The sequence below is a fragment of the Symsagittifera roscoffensis genome, chromosome 1 (genome assembly GCF_963678635.1).
Source record: "Symsagittifera roscoffensis chromosome 1, txSymRosc1.1, whole genome shotgun sequence".
Taxonomy (NCBI): domain Eukaryota; kingdom Metazoa; phylum Xenacoelomorpha; order Acoela; family Convolutidae; genus Symsagittifera; species Symsagittifera roscoffensis.
In genome coordinates this window covers 92683956-92707292 of record NC_087062.1, presented here as the reverse complement: position 1 = coordinate 92707292, position 23337 = coordinate 92683956, and the positions used below count along the sequence as shown (strand labels likewise).

General features: G+C 36.5%; 3 protein-coding genes across 3 annotated transcripts in view; all 3 read left to right on the top strand.

The window, feature by feature from the left end:
• The window catches only part of LOC134840744 (transmembrane protein 129-like), a 422427-nt gene that overhangs the window by 372938 nt on the left and 26152 nt on the right, over positions 1 to 23337 (top strand). The window lies entirely within an intron of this gene.
• On the top strand, positions 381 to 8417 carry LOC134840754 (TBC1 domain family member 20-like). Its single transcript, XM_063856780.1, has 10 exons — positions 381 to 477; positions 928 to 1128; positions 1957 to 2037; positions 2125 to 2225; positions 2537 to 2628; positions 3383 to 3484; positions 5683 to 5824; positions 7611 to 7801; positions 7995 to 8165; positions 8399 to 8417. The coding sequence occupies exons 1-10, from the start codon at positions 381 to 383 to the stop codon at positions 8415 to 8417; spliced, it is 1197 nt and encodes a 398-aa protein (XP_063712850.1).
• Positions 9201 to 16770, top strand: LOC134852602 (homeotic protein Sex combs reduced-like). Its single transcript, XM_063868560.1, has 2 exons — positions 9201 to 11602; positions 16211 to 16770. Exons 1-2 carry the CDS (start codon positions 10303 to 10305, stop codon positions 16498 to 16500), a joined length of 1590 nt encoding a protein of 529 aa, XP_063724630.1. The 5' UTR covers positions 9201 to 10302; the 3' UTR covers positions 16501 to 16770.

Below are 23337 nucleotides of genomic sequence, written 5' to 3'. Positions count from 1 at the left end.
GATTTATAACCTACGAAAAAAGTACACCCGATTTTTTGAAATCTATTATTGGATGAACGATTTTTAAAGATACCGCTATTGGAGATCTAATACGTCTTTAATTAACATAATCAGAAAAGAGGAAACGCTCAGTAGGAGGCCTTATCTATTGTGCAGTCCAAAAAAGTGTAATTCGACCACTTTGCTAATGCTTCTCTAGTGAACGATGGCGGTTGAAATAATTGAGATACTTTAGTTTGAAACCAAATTTCAATGCAGTTATCTTCCTTTTTTTTCAGATGCCATCGCACGGCATGTGTAATATTTAGTATTGATAATTTGAAAGAAAAGTGAAAAAGAGGCTCTGGACTGGCAGCTATCTCTGAAAAACAACTCATGACATGACTGTTTCGTCCGAGGTCAATAAATGCAATGGAGATGACCGAGTTACGCATAATGAAGATGGCGAACTCCTTAATGACTTGACCGTGGATACGGGTGACCAAATGTTCCAAACACAAATCAAAGTTTTTTTTGTTGGCTTTTATGGTCTATTAGATTCAGCTTTTTAACTCACAAGTTTTGATTTTTATAAGCAGAAAATTAAAATTATTTCCCATTGAGTTTTGGTATGATTTGCAAAGTGGCGTGCTAAGGAATTTTTGTCGAGGTGGTGTTCTCGAAAACTTTGTCCAGCTTTGTTAAGACCGAAAATTGAATATGACCATATTTGGCAAATTTTTTTTGCGCAAAAGACGGTGTTTAGATAAAATGAGTGTTTTTGAGCACTATAGATTTTATACCAAAAAATTTTTTTAAAATCAAAATAAGTATATATAGGCTAGGCACCTTCAGGTGTTGAGGTCTGGTCAGACAAAAATCGCTGTCGTAAATAAATATCTAAGAAATCTGCATTTGTGAAATGTATTGGTCATCCCGGATGAGAAGGCACAGAATCGACAGAGAAGAGAGCATTGTTGGACAAGTTAGGGGGCGAGATTGACTCAATTGAAGTGAAGGAGGGTGTCACCAGGTGTTGTTGCTCCTGTGGGGGACTGGTTGAAAACAGATTCAGAGAGAAGTTCTGGCCATTTCTGATACTAGGCGACTCAGACAAGGAAGCCTTGACGAAAGACTATGAATCCCTGAGTAGGTCGTTTTTATTCAATTCTAAGCTAGGTTGATGGGAATTTTATTGCTCCATGCTTATTTTCTTACCGCATCATAAACAATCCAGCGGTAGCGTGTAGATTTGCGTTGCTGACAAATATAGTAGGTGGTTTAGTTACTGTGAATATGACTGATTGTCTTCTTTAAAACTAGTAACAGTTTTTTCTTTACACTTGCGAGAGCAAGTGTCTTCTAATCGGGAACTAAGACTTTTTTCCCGTAAAAATTTTCCTTTTCATTCTTTTCACTTTTCTTCTTTTCTCTTCGAGTCCTGGTCAGGGTTCGAGTCCTGGCCGGACTTTGTTTTTTTTTTCAGCATCTATAAAATTGAAAAAAGAAAATTCCGAGAAAAATTGATTTGTCGGGTTTCCGTTTGTCTGCTCAAGTTTTGTCGACTAAATTGCCACATAGCGGATTTTGCTAGTGCGTAAAGCATTTGCATTGCAGTTGCATATGCAAGTGTAATTTTTTATTTTCAGTGGGACTTGAAAGAGTTTAATTTTTTTTCATACAATCGTTTTTGGGGTCAGTTGGTGTCTGTTCAAATATTGTCGGCTTAGTTGCCACATCACTGATTTTTTTTGTGTTTTAAGCACCTCTTTCACTTTCCTTTTTGTGTGTTTTTCATTCTAGTTTTAGGCGGGACTTGAAATTTATATTTTTAAATTATATGAAAATTGATAGACTTAGTTTTTTCTTTTTTTACTCCTAATGTTTTTTGTTTATGTTGTATCGCAAGTGGTACGAAGCTCCACTTCGCACGTGTTAAAGTTGCTTAAAATTGAAGCAATTGGGATTTGATTTCAGCCAAAGAGGAAATCGAGAGACATAAAGACTATTACCAAGTCTACGTAGATGTCAGTCGTTCGCTCAAACGCTTTCCTCCAAGTGAGTGACTAAATTTATTGGGTTTTGGTTAATTCTAGAATAATAAGAAATGTCTTAGGACTATTATGTGATGAAGTGTCTTTGCAGGTATTCAGACGGAGGGATCGGTTGTTGAGAAATACATGGACGACCTTATTGAGGTTATCTTGAAAATCCTGGACACAGATACTGAGCTTCACTATTACCAGGTGGGTGTCGCAGAAAAATAAGAAAAAGAAACTGGTGGCTTCAAATTAATGGCGTTTGAGTTCAGATGGCTGTATGAATTGGAAAACACTGATCAATGAGGAGCGCAGCCAAAAAATTTGTCGATCTTTTAATAGTTTAATAATTGCTACGCTTTTCAAAGCTTTTAAGAAGTGAAATTTGACCATACAAAATTGAAGTTAGGTTGAACGAACTAGTCGCGGCTGATATCGTTCTTTTTTCAGTGAGAAAAAAATATTTTCTTGGAAGAGCAAACTTGAAAAATTGAGTGATGAAAAGTGATTTGTTGTAGGGTTTTCACGATGTGCTGGTGACATTTCTCATGGTGCTAGGAAAAGAACTGACTTTTGCTGTGGCTTGCAAGCTAGTGCAATCACATCTCAGGTTAGGCTGCAGAAATTCTGATATTATTTGCTATAATTCTTCAAAAAAGAATTGAATGATTAGGTTTTTCAGTCAACTATAATTCTTCATAATACTCACCATAATTCTTCATAATACTCACCAGCGGATTTGGGGGGGGGGGGACGCTTCCTCCCCCCTCAGGGATTCGACCACCTGCCGACCCAAAGGGCCCCCCTTTTTACTATTTTGAAATATCCATTTTTGGCTGACTGACCCTAAATGTTTTCTAAAGGCGCCTTTGGCGCCAAAACAGTAATTTTGAGGAGGGGGGGGGGGAAGTGCGCGCCGAAAAAACGATTTTTTTTTCAAATTTTTCCCAAAAATGCCTAAAAACGCCTTTTTTGGCTTGTTTTTTCATAAATTTGTCTGCGGCGCAGAAATTTTGGTCAAAATGGGGTCTTTATAGTGATTTAGGAGAGCTCCAGAAAATCAATTTGGTCGACCTAAAAAAAAGGTCGACAAATTTAAGACATTTTTTTGAAAATTCGCCCCCCCCCCCCCTCGAGAAAATCCTAGATCCGCCCCTGGTAGTACTCTGATAAAGTAAAAATTCTTCATTAGAGTGTTATCAGGGGCGGATCTAGGATTTTCTAGATTACTGATATTAGTGAAACTTCTTTGTGTGACACTCCATACAAGGTTTTAATATAAAATGGTTGTGAAATTGTGGGCTACTGTTGTGCTTCTAGCAAGTAAAATGGATGCTCCTGTTGAATTTTCATGTATCTTCCAGGGTTTTCATGTCAAAGACGATGAAGGAGACCAACGATGTGCTTTATCTCATGTATGCTGTCTTCGAAAAGGAGGACAAAAAGCTGTTCGACTATTTGATGAGGTAAAACAAAGTTGTAACATTTTAATTTGTCGCAATTGGGCCATAGAGTGCCTTAAGATGTTAAAAATTAAGCCAACTTAGAGGTTAAGTTAATAGTTTTCGACAAATGGTTTTCTGTAAAGTTTTTTGCTTGAACAACGATAATTCGAAATTTTTTAATTGGATTATTAATGATGCTTAGAATATGTTCAGTCTGACCAGATCTGGAATAAATATTGCTTCACAGGCCTTTAAAGCGGAGGCGAAGCAATAAGCAGAATGGTCTAAGAGCAGAATGGGTCCAAGAGCAGAAAAACAGAAAAATATTGACTTAAGTTGGTTTATTCGGGCTAATTGATAAAACAATTATTAGAATCTTCAAAAAATACCAAGAAAATGAATAAATTATGCATGAATTGAATAATTTCATTAAATTTTGATTATTTTTTTTTTAAAATCTTGATTAAATTACCCAAGTTATGCATAAAATGTTCGTTGCTTTGGTATTATTGACATTTCTGATAATTAATTTACCAATTAGCTTAAAAAAGTTGACATTCTTTAGTTTTTCTGCTCTTGGACCATTCTGCTTATTGACTGGCCACCCTTTAAAGCATAGTGGTGGAATTTCAAAAATCTTGACAGGAAGGGTTTTTGAAGTAGCTTATTCTTGGGTATTGTCTTTCACAAAGTTTCCGAGATTTTCCGATCTTTGCTTCCGACTACCGATAGTTAATTGGTGTGTGTACGTGTTTGAAAAACAAAACTCTAATTTACTATTATGATTGACGAAAAACTCGTCGCTAGCTTGTTTCGTGTTTTATCGGAGCGGAACACTCCATCTTGTGAATCTTTGAACTAATAAGAGTGAAATACAAAACTGAGCAGAAAAAGTGAAAATGAGGGTATAAAATAACTTACTAACTAACCTGACTTATACCCCTTTTGGCACCTTAAAATTGTCCTAATTTTTTATAAGTTTTGTTTCTGTTGTAAACGGTTTAGTTGACATGCATTATGCCGTCCCTTTCGCAGTAAGGTGATTTTTCCCGAATATTTGAGTGAAATCTGCTGTAGCTCACTGAAAAAAAAAGAAAAACTTAAGTTAATGGTTCTAAAGCTAATGAAGCTATGGTTGTCCAGCTAATGAAATAATGTTTCAGAGATCAAAATAAGCAGTTTTAGATATTAGGAGATTCAACCAATTTAAAGCTTCGATTCACCTCTTAAATTGTTGCTGGATGTTTTTTTGATTTTGAGAATCTAGATTTTTTTTTCGTAAAATACTGTAGAATAGTTAGAGAACATGTGAATCACTATCACTTGTTGGAAGTGAAAGTTTTGGAGTCTCTCAACTGGCTTCTTGAGGGGTGAAAATGAAATTTAAAAAAAAACTGGATTGTCGAGTGGAGTTTTTTTATTTCATTTTACAAATATCATTTTTTTTTTTTTAGCAAATATTGTACACTTTTGCTCCGATTGTTCAGCATTTGTTTAATTGAAACATTATTGACTCAGATAGTTTGGTGTTTTTCGGGAAAGTTCAGGTGGCACAAATAATCAGCAGATGGGGTCGAATGATATTCAATTGTGATAGATTATGAAAAATTATGAAGTTACAAGAAATTTTTTTCAGTTTTTCTTTGTCAACAGTTTGTCTACAGTTTTTTCTTTCTTTACAACTTAAAAATATATGTATGTTAAACCCCACCCCTCCCTACCCAAAAAAAGACTGAAACTGAAAAAAAAAACAGTTTTCAAGAGTCATGAATACAGTGTATACTCTTATATAGGTCTTGATAGTTTTTTTGTTTTGATGTTGGTTTGACTTTTGAGTTCTTTTCTTCATTTCCCTTGTTAAGAGGAAGGCAGCCTCCACTATCGAACAATGAAAGTGTTAAGGTCGACCTATTGTGTAAATTACGTTAAGTTTAAATAATGTAAAAAGTGATCGACTTCTAGTTTTGAAAGTTGAATTTAATTTTCAGTTTTCCCAGCGAAAAAAAAAATTATTTATTGATCCAGTTGTGAGTTAATCAGTCTAAACTGGGTTAATCAAAAAAGTTAATCTTCAATTGTTCTTGAAAACTAAAGAGCTTTAAAGCCATATATAGTCGAGGGAAGCTTCCTGTAGAACTTGCACAGCAATCGGCTATTCTTGTGTCGACGTTAAGGTAGGTTTTGTTATGTTTCATCGTTATTGTTCTTCTTCCTTATAGCGCTGAGCTGGGCACGATTTTCGCTTTGCCCTGGGTGATAACGTGGTTTTCGCACAGCCTCAATGACCTTCCTCTGGTGCTGAGACTCTTCGACCTGTTCATTGCATCTGACCATCTGCTGCCTGTTTACTTGTCTGCTGCAGTTAGTTCTTTTTTGATTTAATAACTATTCATGTTTAATGATTTTTTGAATATAGACCATATCTATCAACAGCTACTCGTCATATAGATTATTCATAATTGTGGCAGCCAAGCTTAAAGAAATTGAGGGTTTGTTTAAAGTAATGATATTAAATTAAAGTATCATTACTTTCAATGAAAGTAAATTCTTGATGGGGGCAGTTTTTTTTGCCGGTTTTCAAAATTTCGTGCTCAGCGGAAGTTTGATATCAACCCTGTTTTTAGAGAAAGTTAAGGTGATATGACAAAGTGATTAAGGAAATTGAATGGAGTTACGTAGGCCCAATTTTTTTGAAGATTCTCGTTTTTTGAAGTGATATAGCTTTGTCTTGCGATTTTTCTTTTTTTTTTCGTTTAGGTGCTCATATTCCGTTGTTCTGAGGACCTTGGAAAATTGGGAGGAACTTTCTATTCGGATGTCTTTTAGTTTTTTCTTCTTTTGTTTCCTTGCAAAATCAGGTACCACAAATAATCATCGGACTCGGTCGAGTGTCATATAATATTAGAGCCCTTTCAATCGTAATTCGAACGACGTTAAAAAAATTTCAAAAAGTTCCCAGTGTTGAGAAAAATTTTCGTTATATATAAAAATTAGAAATTTAGGCTTAAACATTTTATTTTATTATAAGGAAAACTAGTTTTGGAAGCCTAATTTGGCGTTTTTTATGGCAATAAAAAATTTTCCGAAAATATGTGAAATTTTTAGTGCAAAAAATATAAAAAAAAAAAACAAATTTTTTGAAAAAAGAATTCATGTTTTTGTTTACATATTTTTTTGAAGACGTTGTACGCGTTTATGCCTAGTTCACTAATTTTCTACGCGTTTGTTTAGGTCTATCATCATACGGTGCTTAAAAAGACACTAATTTGAAGAAGAATAAAAAAGAAAAAAAATTCTGAGAATGTGGTCTGATTATTCTGTGCTACTTGCACAGAAGCAGGCTATCCTTGTTTCGTTTCTATTTGAGAGAGTTTTTCTCAATATGGGTTGACTTAAGACAAAAAATGAGGTTCAAAAATCATGCTTTGATTTATAGCAGAAGTAATATGGTGCAATTTATTTTGCAAAAATCGGGCCAAATATTCAAACTAAAAATGAATCATTTTTTGGATTTTTTTGTGACCATCAAAAGATACGCCAAAACTACTGGGTCAATTGCTATCAAATTTTTATCAAAGTGAGTAGTCTTTGATGTAGCCCAACAAACTACGATGGGAATGATTTCAAGTTTCTGATAAATTGATTTTTTTTCGTTTGATTGCCGAAAAGTGTCATTTTTACTTGAAAAAATTATCGATTTAAGTTTTTAAACGTTTTTCACAAGTTTTTGGATCTTATATCCTTCTTAAACGTTGTTGGACTGCATAATAAACTCATTTTCATATGAATATTTCAGCAATTGATTTGCTAGTTCTAGCGTAATTTTTGATTGACTGAAAAACTTAAAATTGATCGCTTTTGATTTAAATTTTTGGGCCCTAATTTTGCGCTATTTTAATTTAGCTAATATTCTAGACAGTTTTTGTCTTCGTCATTTTTTGTCTAATATTAGCCCAATTTGAAAAATGCGCGTTTTAAATTTCAAGTTTTGTAAGTTTTGTCCGGATAATTTAAATCAGCACTATTGCCTCAAGTGGAGGGAATTTTTCGATTTATTTTTCTGTAATCAAACACTCGAGGCAAGCTAATGGGCCGTCGAATTACTCATCCTAATAAATACAGTCTTGTTCAATACAGTGTTAAATAGGTTGTGCTGCACATGAGAGATTCAGTATTGGACTGCGAATGTGAGATGCCGATGATCCACAAGTTGCTCGGAGATTCAATCAACGACCCACAAATGCCCTGGTCGAAACTGATTGACAGTTCCATGCACCTCATGCAGACATACCCTCCACAGAAGATCGCCAAGAGAGCCAAACTCATCCAAGACATCAGGTAAACATTTTTCTCTTTTGAAGTCAAATATTCCGAGAAGTGAATGATGATATTGGCAGTATCTTGTAATTTCCTTTTACACAGATAGGTACTTGATCTGTAGTCTTTATACCTGCTGACAGCCGTCAGAATCTGTTCATAGCAGAATTGAAATGTTCGAAGAAAGTGAAAGAATTTTTTAAATTGTGTTTAGTGCGCCGAAACCTAGAGCGAGACATCAACAACAGAAAAATTCGGGTTCGACCTTAGTGTCGAAGTACCATTCGGTGTTTAACTTCGTCTTCTCATTCGTGCGAGAAAGACCACTTTTCACAGTGGCAGTGGCAACCTCATTAGTGCTGGCCTACTTCTTCAACTACTACAGGCAAGATTTTTCTCGATATTCTCATTGTTTCAACTTTTTTTGGTTCATCAAATTGATTTGTTTTACCTTATTTGATCAAGCGTAAACGAAAAAAGAGAATACCTTTTTGTAGGTCTCATTTTTTGCGAGAAATGGCTTAAGCTCATTTCAAATTCATTTGCTAGAAGAAAGGCAAATCACGCTCGACATTTACAAAAGTGGAAATGACGCGAAAACTTTTGAATGACTGTTAGGTTCAAAAGTGGATCTTAATTTTCAGATTCTTAGCGGAATTTAAAAAATTACCTGTTGATTCTGTTTCTTTAATTGAATGAGTTTATTGTTAATGTATTGATCTAAAATTTTCTTGAAATCAAAGGTGCTTCAACGCTATTTTTTTCTGCGAAATCAAAGCTTTAGAAAATATCAATCAATTTTTTTGGTTTATTTTCATTGACTCTTTTCCATTTTTGTGTTGGCTATGTTTCAAGTTCATTTGCTAAAAGTGAGAAAAATGAGCTAATTCGGTTAGTTATAGGACAAAATTGACAATCAGAAACAAAATTTAAAAATCTCCAATGGGATGTTATATTTTCTTCGAAGTTCAGAAATCCACAAGTTTCATGAGTTCATTGAGGCTTGGGTAATTTTTTCAGCAATTTTGTACAGCTATTTCACTCAATTTAAGTCGATTCACAAACCAGAAAATTATCCTTCAAACGACACCAGTTGTCGACTGAGAGTAAAATTACCACAAATTTTTTAACGACATCAGCTTTCGACTGAGCCTAAAATTAAAAGAGATATCTAACAAATGTAATTTGCTCTTTGTAATAGTTTTAAAAGCTGGCAAAAAGAATTGTGAATCGTTTGCTTATGGGTAACGGTCTATTTTATCGCATGCTAATAGGCACGCATGCCTATCGCTACGCCCCCTTATTTTGACCAGGTATTTTGAAGCATTGTTTTGATAGAATTACACGATGCCAGACAATTAGTATAAATAAATCCTTTCCTAACTCCAGGGCTGGCAGCAGATTAGACCATGCAATCACGTGACACACTACCATTGATGTCGTCTGAATCTGGACTGGATCACGTGATATCTGCAAAGTCATCTCCGAAGATCTATCGGAAAGACGGAATGAACCCATGACTGAAATTAAAAATTATGTGTAGTATTTAGAGTGTCTGGCGAGACTTTCAGTATGTTTCAAGTGTTTATTGAGTTCAATTTAGTTTAAATACGAATTTTACTCGAATTCACACAGATCGTAATTTTTTTCCGGTTGAATTTATGTATACTCGAATATTAAACGACTTGATTCTTCGATGCGTGGTCCTTCATATTCGCTTAAGTTTCCGAGCGTCCCTTTGAATGAAAACGTGTCGATTAAGACTTGGGATATGTTTGTTTTTGTTTATCGGAGTGAGTTGATGCTGTTTGTTGTTTTGTGGCAATGTGAGAATGATGAATTGGCTTGCGAAAAGGTGTATTGCCGGAAATTCGTTCACCCGGCTGTTCCTTGATGGGTGTTCAAAGCGTGAACTGCAATTCCTGTGGAGGGTGAAATGCAGTCGCTCTCTCAGGAAATCAGGGATACCTGAGAACGTTCTGAAGTTACACAAATAAATATCTTTGCTTACTTGGCAAAACAGTAAAATAGCATCGGGCCTGAATACGGAATATCGCAACGCGCATATAATATTATCATATCATCTCACATTTGATGCGCATTGATGAAATCCGCACCTTGATATGAAACATGATTGGCCGAGGAATCAAGCGAATGTGATTGGCTGAGGAAAATGTTGCTTTGATATGAAATGATGAGACACTAAAAGGTGATCTATGTTGCAAAATATCAATGTTATGTTGTTTTGGATAATAAATTTTTGTCTATAATTCTCAAATTTTATTGGATTTGGTTGGTCCAGGCTGTAAGAATAGTGCGATCGGTCCTTTTCAGTCATTTGTCCTTAAAAAGTTGTATTTGAGTAAATAGCAATCAGTGTCAATGGGTTTGTGATTGCGAATTGAAATTGATTACATCAAAAATCGATTAAACCATTCGAATTGATTTGTTCTAATTGTCGCTCTACAAGTCGACATTAGGAATAAATTCCTACTTTGATTTATTTATTGCCTTCCACAAAGATGGATTACAATTCACCATCGCTGGTAAACAGCACTGGCAATCATTACTCTTCCCAAATTTCCCCAATTGACGTGTCAAACTCTTCAATCACGCAAACCGCCCAAAATACAAACATTAATATCACAAACAACACCTCAGCTAACAACCTCTCTGCCTACTCCTCCTCCAAGCTCAACCCGAATTCGGTCACCCCCACCTCGTGCGGACAAAATATCTCCGCCGAACCCACTTGCTTGGGCGAGTTGTCCTACAGTAGTCCGGCATCGAACCCGAATATCAAAATTGAGAATTCAAATTTCATTCCATCTCCAGTTGTTAAAAGCGTAACTTCAAACTTTGGATCTCACGGGTACCACAACCTAACTCCGACTCCGTCATTTTACTCAAACTATCACAATTCTAACCAATCTGGCTCCAATTATAACATTTACACCAATGGGCTCAACTCCAACTCAACATACAATCTCGGTTCGGCGCCCTCCAATTACTTGCCCGGAAACGAGACTAATCCTCAAAGTTACTCGAAATCGGCAAGTTATGACTTCGGATCCGCGGGAGCCTACGTCTCTTCGGACCTGCTCTACCCTTCAAACACAATTCTGCACGAGTATTTTTTCCCCAATAACAACCCTCAGTACTACAGCTACCCTTCCACGGCTAACAATGGGCACGCACAACAAGCATATCCCACTAACGTCTTGTCCAACTACATGGCCAGAGGTGGTACTAACCCTGGTTCTCAGACACACGCGCCAACTGCGGCCGTAAACATAAATGTCAGCTGTAATATAGCGGGAAACGGACCCACTTCCATGAGTCCCGAAGAACACTCGAGTTCGCAGACCACTCCACATGGCGGGAACCACTCGGAACATACGACATCACCAGTAGCCAAGTACAACACACATACAAGCCCTGTATACGACTACATAGATGATATGAAACAATCCAACTTTGCCAATATTTGCAATAACAATCCAATGTATCCAGGAACTATTCCCCACGAGACGTCGCCGGAAGCTGTAGGATACCCTTCTGGCTTGCACATGGTTGAATCGGACTACATGAAGACGGTCCCAGGGTCACAAGAAACTAGAAAACTCGGTATTCAGGGGGGTCACTTGTTGGGATCCGAGGGTAAACTAGGCTCGGAAATGGTGGTGACCCATCACCCTCACGTGGCAAATGCGACCATATCAAATGCTGCTGCTAATCATGTGGCACATGCTGCAAATGGAACTGCCGCTGTCCCTCCCTTCTCTTGGATGAAGATCAGAAGGAACCAGTCACACAACTTATGTAAGTTCATTTAGTTATTTTAATTACCTGGGATAGATCAGCAAAATAGTAGATACCAAGGACACAGACTATACCGGTCACTTTTATTTGTTATCATTGTGAACATTTCTGAAAAAAAAAACGAAAAAAGTTGGAAAAACATCAAAAGTTTGGTTTTTAAAGACTTTTCCTCAAAATGGCTTTGTTAATAAGGCAAAACTTCAACAGAAATCGAATGGTTAAGCTGAAGCAATTGTAAAGTTAGGGTAGACTTGGTCTTTTTTTCAGTCCCCCATTTCCCTAGCAGTATATATAAATCGAGTTGCACAAAAAATCAGACCTGTTTCTCGATACAGCGAACTAATTTGAAATATATTTCCGATATCCGAATTACGACATTAATACCTTTAATATACAATTTCGTCCTCTACGACCTGCTATAACCTTTTTTCATGGCCTTAACAAACGCTGCGTTGAGCGATAAAATGATAGCATGGTATTATTTTGTCTTAGAAGTTCTGAAGGTTTATAATTGAGTCAGCCTAATATGTTTCGGCATTTGACTTTTTGAGCTGCTGGTGAATCGGAACCTTGCTAAAATAAGCGTTAAACGGATGTGTAGATTCTTGATCGAGCAGCGAAGTTATAGCTTAATCATCTTAAGTACATTTAAGTGACAACATTTTTTGTAGTCTCCTCTGAGTCTAAAGTTTTGGTTTCGTTTTTCGAAGTGAATCAATTAGCTCTCGAACTAGTCCTTGGTATTACTGGCTTCTGTTTAGATTTCGAACTTGGTTAATTTCAGAACACTACTTTTTGAGTTTTTAGTTTTAAACTAACTTTTGATGAAGTTTGACGTTTCGGAATCTAAAGGTTTTCGAAATGATCAAACCGCACTAACCCATGATTTTAATTTCACGTAATGTTTCACCTGGTGCAGCTCTTAGCAGATATACGTTTTAAATGCGCCCTTTGGAAAGAGAGTGCCGATGGTTTAAAAATTAGTTTCAAAATCTATTAATTTTTCTCCCAATATTTCCACCTTTTAGAGATGCTAATCACTGTCATACTTCAAATTGAGCAGACCCTTTTTTCAAGTAGAATTTTAAGTTTCAGTTGTTAACTGACGAAATTTAATGTCTTCATCCGATTGGTTGCTCATTCTTTTTATTGTGTCGAAGCTGATAACTGGTAGCGTGTTTGCATTTTGTGAGCTCTGTTCATTTGATCCGGAGTACGGGTGGATTGCATCTGCGGCGTGTGGCAAAAAGTGCTGTCTTGACTGTAACTGTCTCCTCTTTCGACCCTGTGGAGCGTAGCGTGCGTCTCAGTAGCTTCAGTCTGCTCGCTCCACTGGCCCGGCCAAGAGCAACTCTCCATAAATCCCCCGCCGCCACTTCCTATACGGTCTCCACGCACACCTGGGCCTTTCTCCCCTCGTCACGCGAAGCAGTAGTGCGTCAATGCACACCTCATAAAAATCTCGAACCCAACAAATCTTTTATTGTGCTTCAAATTTTTATGCTCCCAGTTCATTCATTCTATCTCGGATCATATTGCTACGCAATCAGATGTGCACGTTATATAATCCCAATTGGCGACTGGTTAGGTGTTGTATTATAATGTGTTTTTATTGACTGCGAATAAAAGACAGTGAATTGTGCAGGTGAAATAAACAGGTCAATAAAATAGTAGAAATCATTAAGCTTTTTAGATCTATTAAGGTATGATTTAATTCAGGATGTTTTTAAACAAGCTCGTTAACAAGAGAATTTTTCAATCGGATTTAGAAAAAAATATATAAATTAATTTCTTCGTACAACTTTAAACAAAATTTTCACGATATTGATTTTTTTTAGCTGTTGTGGTGGGTCATATATCAACTCCTCCTTTGTACCTGCATTTCAACTTTTTCCTACTTAGGAATTTTTGTCCTACTTTGAAATTTAAATCATTTTCAGTTGATGAGTCTCTTCGATATTTCGGTCTATTTTAAGTGCTTAGCTTGTCTAAACTAAATTTGGAAAGCTAAGCCTTAGTCATAACTGTCTGGGTAGTTATTCTAATAGCCTCTTGGCGACTAAGTTTAAATGATCGGATTGATCAGTTCGAATAATGAGTGGATCTCTTCCAATTAAAACATACGCTTAGGTCTTTGTCGCCTATGTTCAAATCGATTGTGACTGCGATGGTCCTGCTTTGGGTATTAGTTGGATTGAAGCTGAAACAGAAAGGGTCACCATTTGAGGCCGGGGTTTCTTTCTTGATCTGAGTTTGTTTTGATAATGCAGTTTCCTGGCTCTCGATAATCGACATTATGATGATCTCACTTCACATAGAATCCGCTGGCTGCTCTGTTTGACTTCATGCTCTCGTGTTTGCCTTCCGTCCAAAACATTCTTGACACAAATGGACTGATACATTGAGTTTGCACCGTTTGTTGGTTTTCGCGGCGCTTTTGTTGGTATTGGGTTGTTTTGTGTGATACTATCAACGATAACAAGTTGTATTTGTTTCACTTTTGTTTGGATTCAAATCGGATTCTATTTGCAATAGGCGATATGATATGCCAAATGAAAACATTTCGTGACGCTGTTAAGAAAGTTAGTTGATTCACAAGTGCAACTTTTTGGAAGAGGAATGAAAATGCTTAAATTTGGGACTTTTTTTTCAAAAATTGTTTTAGCAATATTTCGGACTTTTGAAATTTTGATGTCCATAATTAGATATGCATACCAGTTCTATGTCTAAAGTTGACCTTTCTTCGGCTTTTCATGTTTCAAATTTCTATGACTCTGAAAGCCAACCCAGAAACCTGGCTAATAATCCTTTATGCTCTCCAAGTTAGAGCTCCAAGTATATGATTAGAGCCAGTCTTTTTTTTTTCATTTTTTCAGTCTTTTTTCGTTTTTTTTTTCTTCAATTTAATCAGCCAGAGGCCTAACCCGGAGGTTAATTATATAAGTTTAATTAAGCTATGACTTATAAGAGTTATTAAGGTTAATTAAGCTATGTCTTATAAGAGCTCACCTTGTGAATTGCAGCGCTCGTGAGTTTTGAACCCGCAATCATATGATTGCTGGTGACAATTACTACCAATGCGCCACTACGCTTTTGTTTCTGCGAATGCCTAAACTGGGATAGTCAGGCCACGGCTGTTAACACGAAGGTCGTGGTTTTGAATTGCAATCGCGTCACGGTCGGAGTTCTCCCAATGTCATCCGCCTCCGATGACTACCTGCAGTTGATAAGGGCACGGGGCAAATAAACAAAAAATGCCTGAATTGAGGCTTATCTGTTGGTCTATGTTATTTTTTAATGCTTATTTCACACTTAAGCTAGCTTAGATTAGTACTTAAGACAACACACACTTGAGAAAATTATGACGAGCCGGGCACCGAGGCTTACTTTAACCTAGCGGCCTGCTCCGATGCTACTAAGGCCACTAAATAGAATTATTTCGAGAAAAAAAAGTTTTTCATAATTCCATCCTTGAGTAATTTCGATAGCTCGGCTTTGAGAAACAGTTAAATTTTTCAAATTAATACTATTTATCATTTCGGCTATTAGGAAACTTGAAAAGGTTTTGAAATCGTGCAAGATGACGACTACATGTAAATCGAAGGTGTGGCTTGACTTCTGGCAAATACTGGCGGGAGACAGGAGGCTTTTTAGCTCAATTGTGAATGTTGACCCGAAGTTACTAATTAGTTACACACTCGCTTTGACCTATTTTTTGTTTCTCTTTGCCTCCAAAGTACAGCTCTCCTTGCAAACCAGTTCAGCCCTTGTTGGACAGTGAGTTAGTGAGTTTAAGAGAAGATGGGATCTCTTGTACGATGTTACCGTATGTCTACAACGTCTCCTTCTGATTGCATTGTTTCGCTTGTAGTTTAGACAGCCCTTTTGGTTTAGTATTTAAAATGAGGCTTCGTTTCGGTATCTGTTTCGCTTCGCTTTCGCCGTATGCCCTGTTTGAGTATTTTGCAAGCGACTCCACCCTGTTTGACCCACTGCTGTCTTATCATTTCGTGCATGAATGTCTTGTTTCAATTGTGCTCTTGCAAATAGAAGTGTTAACAATGAAGCGAAAAACTAAAATGATATGCATTAGCCGAAAACCTAGGATTATTTGAGTTAATTATTATTTGAGTTTTTTCCTTTTTGATCGTTCTCATCGCAATATGTCACAATAACTGGGTCAGTTATTAGTTAAGTGTCGGGTAATTGACCAATTTATGCAGTGCACGCACTGCTGTTCTGGAATCCAAGTTACGTCGACGCCTGATGATCTACTTGGGTAATGTTTGGTTTGATCTGCAGATGACTTAGTTTACTTAGTGTAACATTTAGAATCATGCATCACAAAGTTTGAATTTGTTTTGCAATTCGACCATATTGAAGCTTCTTGCTAATCTCTATGGTTTTAAATTGTTTTGCGATGATTTGGACGGCTGATTTTGGGAACCAAAAAATTTCGAACTCATTCAGTTTTCAAGAGTCTGTAGGACATTAACTGTAGTAGGTTTGATTTAGGAGGCATGAAATTGGCTGAGTATCTGCATTGAAGATTATCTTAATTTCGAATGGGAAAACAATTGAAAATGAAGAATGTTTTGCTTGTTTCAGGGGGCAAAAGCGCATCTCTGACACAATACCACGCGGGTGCAGCTGGTACGCACTTAGCCAGCGGATGTCACCTGGGACCAGGAGTGCAAACCAGGGGAGGGAGGACGAACTTCACAAACAAACAGCTGACAGAACTGGAAAAGGAGTTTCACTTCAATAGATATCTTACACGAGCTAGGAGGATCGAGATAGCTACTTCGCTGACCTTGAATGAGACTCAGGTCAAGATATGGTTTCAAAACAGAAGAATGAAGCAGAAGAAACTGCTTAAAGAAGGAAAATTGAGCTAAAGTGGAAAATGCTCAGTTCGGATCAGCTACGGCTCGAAAATGGCGCAAAAGATGCTTAACTAGAAGTCGAAGGTGTAACAGAATTTTTATTTGACGTGGAGTCATTTTGTATTAATTTGTAATTACTACAATTGCTGCAGCTTTTGATCAAACAACTGAGTAGAATCCAAAGTTTTAGGTTTGTATTCTGTCATCTTAGTAATTCTCACTGATGTTCACTGATAAACCTAACTGTTTATGAATGATAAATTATAATATATTTTTGTTCGTAATTTTTTTTTGCTGTAAAAATAAGAAGCTAAACCATGAATTTTTCTCGGATAGTAGGAAAGCTTACAAAACTGGTATGAAAATAATGCAGGAGCCGCCGTCCAACCTAAGTTTTCGGTCTCCATGGGGTTCCTGTAAAAGCTAATTATCTCCAGATTTCATGTGTAACGGTCACTTTTTGTAGCGCTGTAGAGTCATATGAGAGAAAAAGCGGTTTTTTGGTAACTTTTTTGAGATTAAATTTTCTCTAAATAGTAATGCGACCAAACACGAATCAGAACCCGTTTTTACACTATGTCTTAGCATGTTGAATAATCTCCGAGCACCGGTTCTGCGAAAAGGAGGGTGATTTTCAATCGAGTATTTTTTCAAGCTCCCCGAAACAGCCTAACAAAGATCTCCGAATACAAGGAGCTGTCAAATAATTCTTCGACTTTTGAAATGTTTCGAAGATTTTTTGTTGGTTTTTTTTCAGGAAAAAGTAAAAATTTGTTCAGGCTGAAAGATACCTTTTCGCGGTGTGACTTTTGAATTCTTATTAAGTTAAGTTGATTTCCTCTGTTAAAAGGTGGCAAAGTCCTCCATTTAATAGCAAAAGTGTAAATATCACGAAAAACGTGAACGAATTCTAGTTTCCGTAAGTGGAAATTGTTTATCGAATTTTCCAGCGAAATAAAAATTACTCATTGAACCACTTTTCTCAAATTGTATTAACTTTTATCAAAAAGCGTCAATCATAAATTGTTCTAGAAATTCAAAGAGCTTTGAGGCTATCTATTTTCGCTTTGAAATTCGTTAGTTGAATTTTATTCCAAAAATAAGTCCATATTTTTTCTGTTTACTTGCGGCAATTGACTCTTTTCCAAATGTCTGTTGGTATGTTTTCTAAGGCTCTTATTTTTCAAGTGAAGCTACTAATTTAAAATTTTTTGTACATATTTGAATGTTTGAGCTAGTAGAAATAACTTCCATACCTACACCCCTAACCTCCCTTCCAAATAAAATAAAAAACGACGGAACGTTTCCAGGCAAACGCGTTTTTTTTAAGTTTCATTAATCATTATGCGAAGTTGGTGGCTGTGACTGAAGTTTTCTGAGCTAACCCACCTTTTCTTGCTGCCAATGTAACTTTGTAAAGCGATAGTTATCTCCGAAAGAAACGGGCAGGTGGAGGAAATCTTGCGAAGGACGTTCGTAAATAAGTTCAGCTTTTAAATAATTTCAGTTCGGAAATAAAATCATTCAACAACAGTTGCAGAGTTTTGCGTTTTTGGTCGGGCCACTGAAATTTGTGACAATTTTTGTGTTCAGGTGTGTATACTTAAGCAAAGCTTGTGCGATTTAATTTTTGTTTTCCAAACAAAATGAGGATCAAATTATTGACTGATATTGACTTAATGAATCGACTGATATATCATATTGAAGTCCTTGCAGTCGTGATTCGAATTCTATTTATAAAATCCCGAAAGTTTTCAAGTGTAGACAACTGGTTTGAAATTTTGGAATTTGCTCTTGTTTTGAGCGAATTAAGCGAGCGAGTAGGTCTGTAATACAGAAGTAAGACTTAAATTTAGTTTTACTCCAGGAAAGATAGTATTCGAAGCATCTTTTGCGGTGCTTAACAAAAAACTTAGTTTTATTCCAGGATAGATGGTTTTCGAAGCATCTTTCAGCGGTGCGTGACAAAAAAACGGCAAACAATTCGGCAGACAAGTTGATTAAATTTATAAAATTGTTTTGATTTGCATTTTGTTGTTTTGTTTTTCGATAAGTTTTTTATTACGCTTGCCATTGACAAGCGTTATCGAATAGAAATATATATTTTTCGAGTTAACAATCAGTTTAACAGAATCATTTGATCTCTTGGTTTTTTATGAGTTCAAATCTGCCAGAATCTCCAACACACCTGGTCTGGAACCGCACAGATCCTGGGTTCGAATCTGAACATGACCTGCTTTTTTTTCAAACGGTTATAAAAAAAACTCTCGGCCTATTATTTTTCTTCGTATATTTTGTCGGCTTTGTTGCCCTATATTAGAATTGTTTTTTTGCTGTATTTTTTTTTATTGGAGTTGTTTTTTGTGTTTCGATTTAGTCTTGTAATTTTAGTAACCTTTGAGTTCGTATGTTTTCCGTAATGATTTCGTCCCAATTTTTGTCGGCTTACTGGCCGGTTGTTTTGGTTTTGTAATTTTAAGGTAGATTTTCCTAGTACTTTTTTCTCAATTTTCAATGTTCAAATTTTGTTCACGGTTTTCTGTTTCTTATACTTGCCAAACTTTTCGGTTAGAAAAGAAATGTATTGAGAAATTTAAAAAATTTCATTATTTCGTTTGCAAGGATTCCGATTTATTTTTTATCTTAAAGTGCGTGGAGTTAGTTTTAGTTTTATTTCATTGGTGTGTTCTAGAATTGAGCAATTTTATTTGATATTGATGCAGGTTGATGACATAGCGTGTTGGTTTCATATGGCAAAATTTTTCGAAAAAAATTAACATTTTTTTGCAATTTCTACAAATGACTATTTTTCTACAAAGATCTGTGGCGACTCATGGATTCTTTGCATTTGGAATTCAGAATTACACACTACTGAGTTCCACATGAACGAAAAATCTATAAATCGTCATATATCTTTTTTCGGGCTGAAATTTTTGTACAAAAAATGATAAAGGTTTTTTTTCTATAAATTCATTTACGAGCTTTTTGTATATTTTTTGTTAGGATCTAGCTCTCTTAACTTTGCGTATCAATTTGATTTTTATTGGTTTAAAATAGTTGGTAATTTTTCCTAATTTTTCAGAGTTTTTCTTAGACTTTTTGCAAGTTTTTTGTGGAAATTGTTTGAAGTTTTTTTTTCTTCATTTTTTCCTTCATTTTGATGTCAGTTAATAGTAAATGTTCCTAATGATGTTTCTAGCCAATTTTTGTTGTAAAATATACTGATTTTTTGGTTGCGACATTTTAAGCAAAGTTTTTGAATACATTCAGGAGTTTTTGATCTCGATTTTTTAACCAAATTATTTTCTGAGCGTTTCATTTATTGGTTATGAAAGGAAATGAACGGTAGCCCGAATCCTTCTGATGTATTAGGTAAATGATTCTTATATCAGTTGCAGTAAAATGAAATTGATGATTTTGTTGATTTTTTAGCCTACGATTTTTTCAACAGTTCCTTTAAGTTTTTCAATGGAGACATATTATCTTTTGATTTTTGGCACTTTATTTTTTAATGCTAGTAGTGCAAAGCTCAGCTTCACCTCAGTGTTTTAATTTTTTTTCTTTATCCTTGCGACTAGCAAGTAGATTGTAATATGATAATTGACTGTTAACTGGTAAAGAACTTGGCCAACAGTGTTGGAATTTTTTCTTTCTTTAAAATTTAAATTTTGGTCTATCGCATGTCTGCTTGTTTTCATCGGCATATTTTCGAACGGCTTGCTGAGCATCAGTTAGGTCTAGTCGAGGTGTGAGCTTAGACATGTTTTTAACTGAAATAAATAACTTTTGAAAACAATCAGAAAATGGGCTAATTGGGCTGAGGCGAGAGTTGTGAAAATGAGAAGGGCTTTCAGTTAGAAGAATTTTGGAATAAAATTTCAAGCAAGTTATACTTTGGTGGCAGTTAATTTTGATTAGTTGCTGTAAATTGCAAGTTTGCGACCCTTGATTTTTACCCCTGCGGTAAAAGGAAGGCAAACTACTACCCTTAAGCTTAAGTGTAGAGGTCACGAAAAATGTGATCGACTTCTAGTTGAAAGTGGGTAAAGTTTTACTCTGCTGGGAAATCTGAACACTTACGATTTTCCAGCAGAAAATAAAATTAATATTTTGATCCAGTTTTTTTCAAATTGGCTTAATTTTATCAAAAAAGTGTCAATCGTAAATTGTTTGTAAGGCTATTTTTTTTCTTTTTGAAACTCGAAATTTCCGAACAATTTAAATTGTCACAAAGTGCGGCGATGAAAAGTTTTGGAGCTGACACAGAGAATTTCATGAGCAAAAACAGGCGTTATCACTAAACATGATAAGGTTTCAGCAAAATACAGCATTAACACAAAGGTCGATGGCTTGAAGTTTTTAACGAGCATTAACACAAACGAGATTTAATACAGCATTAACCCAAATGTCGATGGCTAGATGTTTCATCACGCACAACCATATACGGAAGAAGTAGAGGAGCCAAAAGGGGTTCTGACACTGGCAACAGAAGCAGGGGAACCTGACAACACAAAAGTTTCAAAAATTCGTTTTAGATGAAGCAACCGCCTTCTACCAAAGTGGCACATAGCAATCAAGTTAAATAGACTACCTTCTAGAAGTAAGGGGGTCCACGAGTGCCGCATTGACGAGGACTTGTCTGGGAGACTGCTGGGACGGTACTTTCTTGCTGAGGTCTCTTATTCGGTGTTTCCATCAGCGTTAACCGATACATGTGCGGCATACTTTCTCGCATCCGTTTTGTCGCCGTTCACCTTCAACTGAAAGACGTGTATGGAGTGAGCTTCTGTGCACATGTCTCCCCGTTCTTTGATGGCTTGTACCATCCCAGCAGTCTAAAGCCTGGGGCATAGTTATTCTCGCTGATTTTGGCGTTGACACATTCTTTGAAAGTAAAGGCATTGTAGACAGCCAAATTTGTCCCTATCTTTTGTGGCTCATTGGCAAATATTGCAAGAGCACGAACGCTCTGCATATCAATTATTTTCTTTGATGTGCGCTGGCCACCTGATTCTTACCAAGAGACTCTTGCTCGCAAGGCAATGTAGCCTACTCCACTTTTTTCAGGGCAAAGGCAGGTTCTCTCTTTACCGGGCGACGATAACGTTCCATCACACAAGTTACCACAGCAAGCACTCGGTGCAAGGGCAACTCTTGTAAGTTTCAGGTCATTTGTTGTAACAGCAAACTACTTCATTGCAGTTCCGTGCTCCACGTCAAAACTGAGTGGAGTTTCAATGACGTGGTTTGAGAAGTTGGTACAAGCGGCTCCTCGGTATCCAGTAGCAGGTTTTCAGCAAACAAGCTTAAATCGAACAGGCTCGCCGCTTCGGCGCCCGTGCAGAAAAGTCAGCATTCCTTTCTTCTCGTGAGCGTCATTGCCTTGAGCAATATCCGTGAGCGTCACCACCTCAAAATGGTCTTGAACGGCTTGCTGAGCCTCAGTTAGGTTATGCCGAGGCGTGAGTACAGGCATTTTTTAACTGAAGTAATTAACTTTTGAAAAGAATCAGAAAATGGGCTAATTGGGTTGAGGCGAGAGTTGTGAAAAGCTTTGGAAGCAAAAAGCTTTAGAAGAGTTTTGGAAGCAAAAATTTTAAGCAAGTTATACTTTGATGGCTGTTAATTTTGATTAGTTGTTGTAAAATGCAAATTTGCCACCCTTGATTTTTACCCCTGCGATGAAAGGAAAGCAAACTCTACTACCCTTTAGCTTAAGTGTAGAGTTCACGAAAAATGTGATCGACTTCCAGTTGATAGTTGGTAAAGTTTTATTCTGCTGGGAAATCTGAACATTTATGATTTTCCAGAAAATAAAATTAATTTATTGATCCGGTTTTTTTCAAGTTGTTTAGTTTTATCAAAAAAGTGTCAATCGGAAATTGTTCGTGAAATTCGAAGATTTTTAAGACTATTATTTTTCTTTTTGAAACTTGAAACTCCCGAACAATTTAAATTGTCACTAAGTGCGGTGATGAGAATTTCATGAGGAAATTAAGGCGTAATCACTATACATGATAAATTTTCAAACAGGTTTCAGCAAAATACAGCATTAACACAAAAGTCCTTTACTTTAATTTCCGATCACTTTAAATTGTCACAAAGTGCGGTGATGAAGAGTTTGGGAGCTGACACCGAGATTTTCATGAGTAAAATATGGCGTAAATACTAAACATGATAAATTTTCAATCAGGTTTCAGCAAAACACAGCATTAACACAAAAGTCGATGGCTTGAAGTTTTTAACGAGCATTGACACAAACGAGATTTAATACAGCATTAACAACGTCGATGGCTAGATGTTTCATCACGCACAATCATATTCGGAAGAAGTAGAGGAGCGAAGAGGGGTTCTGACACTTGCAACAGAAGCAGGGGAACCTGACAACACAAAAAATTCAAAATTTCGTTTTATTTGAAGCAACTGCCTTTTACCAAAGTGGCACATAACAATCAAGTTAAATTAGACTACCTTCTAGAATTCAGGGGGTCCACGAGTGCCGCATTGACGAAGACTTGTCTGGGAGACTGCTGGGACGGTACTTTCTTGCTGAGGTCTCTTATTCGGTGTTTCCATCAGCGTTAACCGATACATGTGCGGCATACTTTCTCGCATCCGTTTCGTAGCCGTTTACCTTCAATTGAACGACGTGGATGGACAGAGCTTCTGTGCGCATGTCTCCCTCGTTCTTTGATGGCTCGTACCATCCCAGCAGTATAAAGCCTGGGGCATCGTTATACTCGCTGATTTTGGCGTTGACACATTCTTTGAAAGTAAAGGAATTGTAGACAGCCAATTTTGTCCCTATCCTATGTAGCTCAATGGCAAATATTGCAAGAGCACGAACGC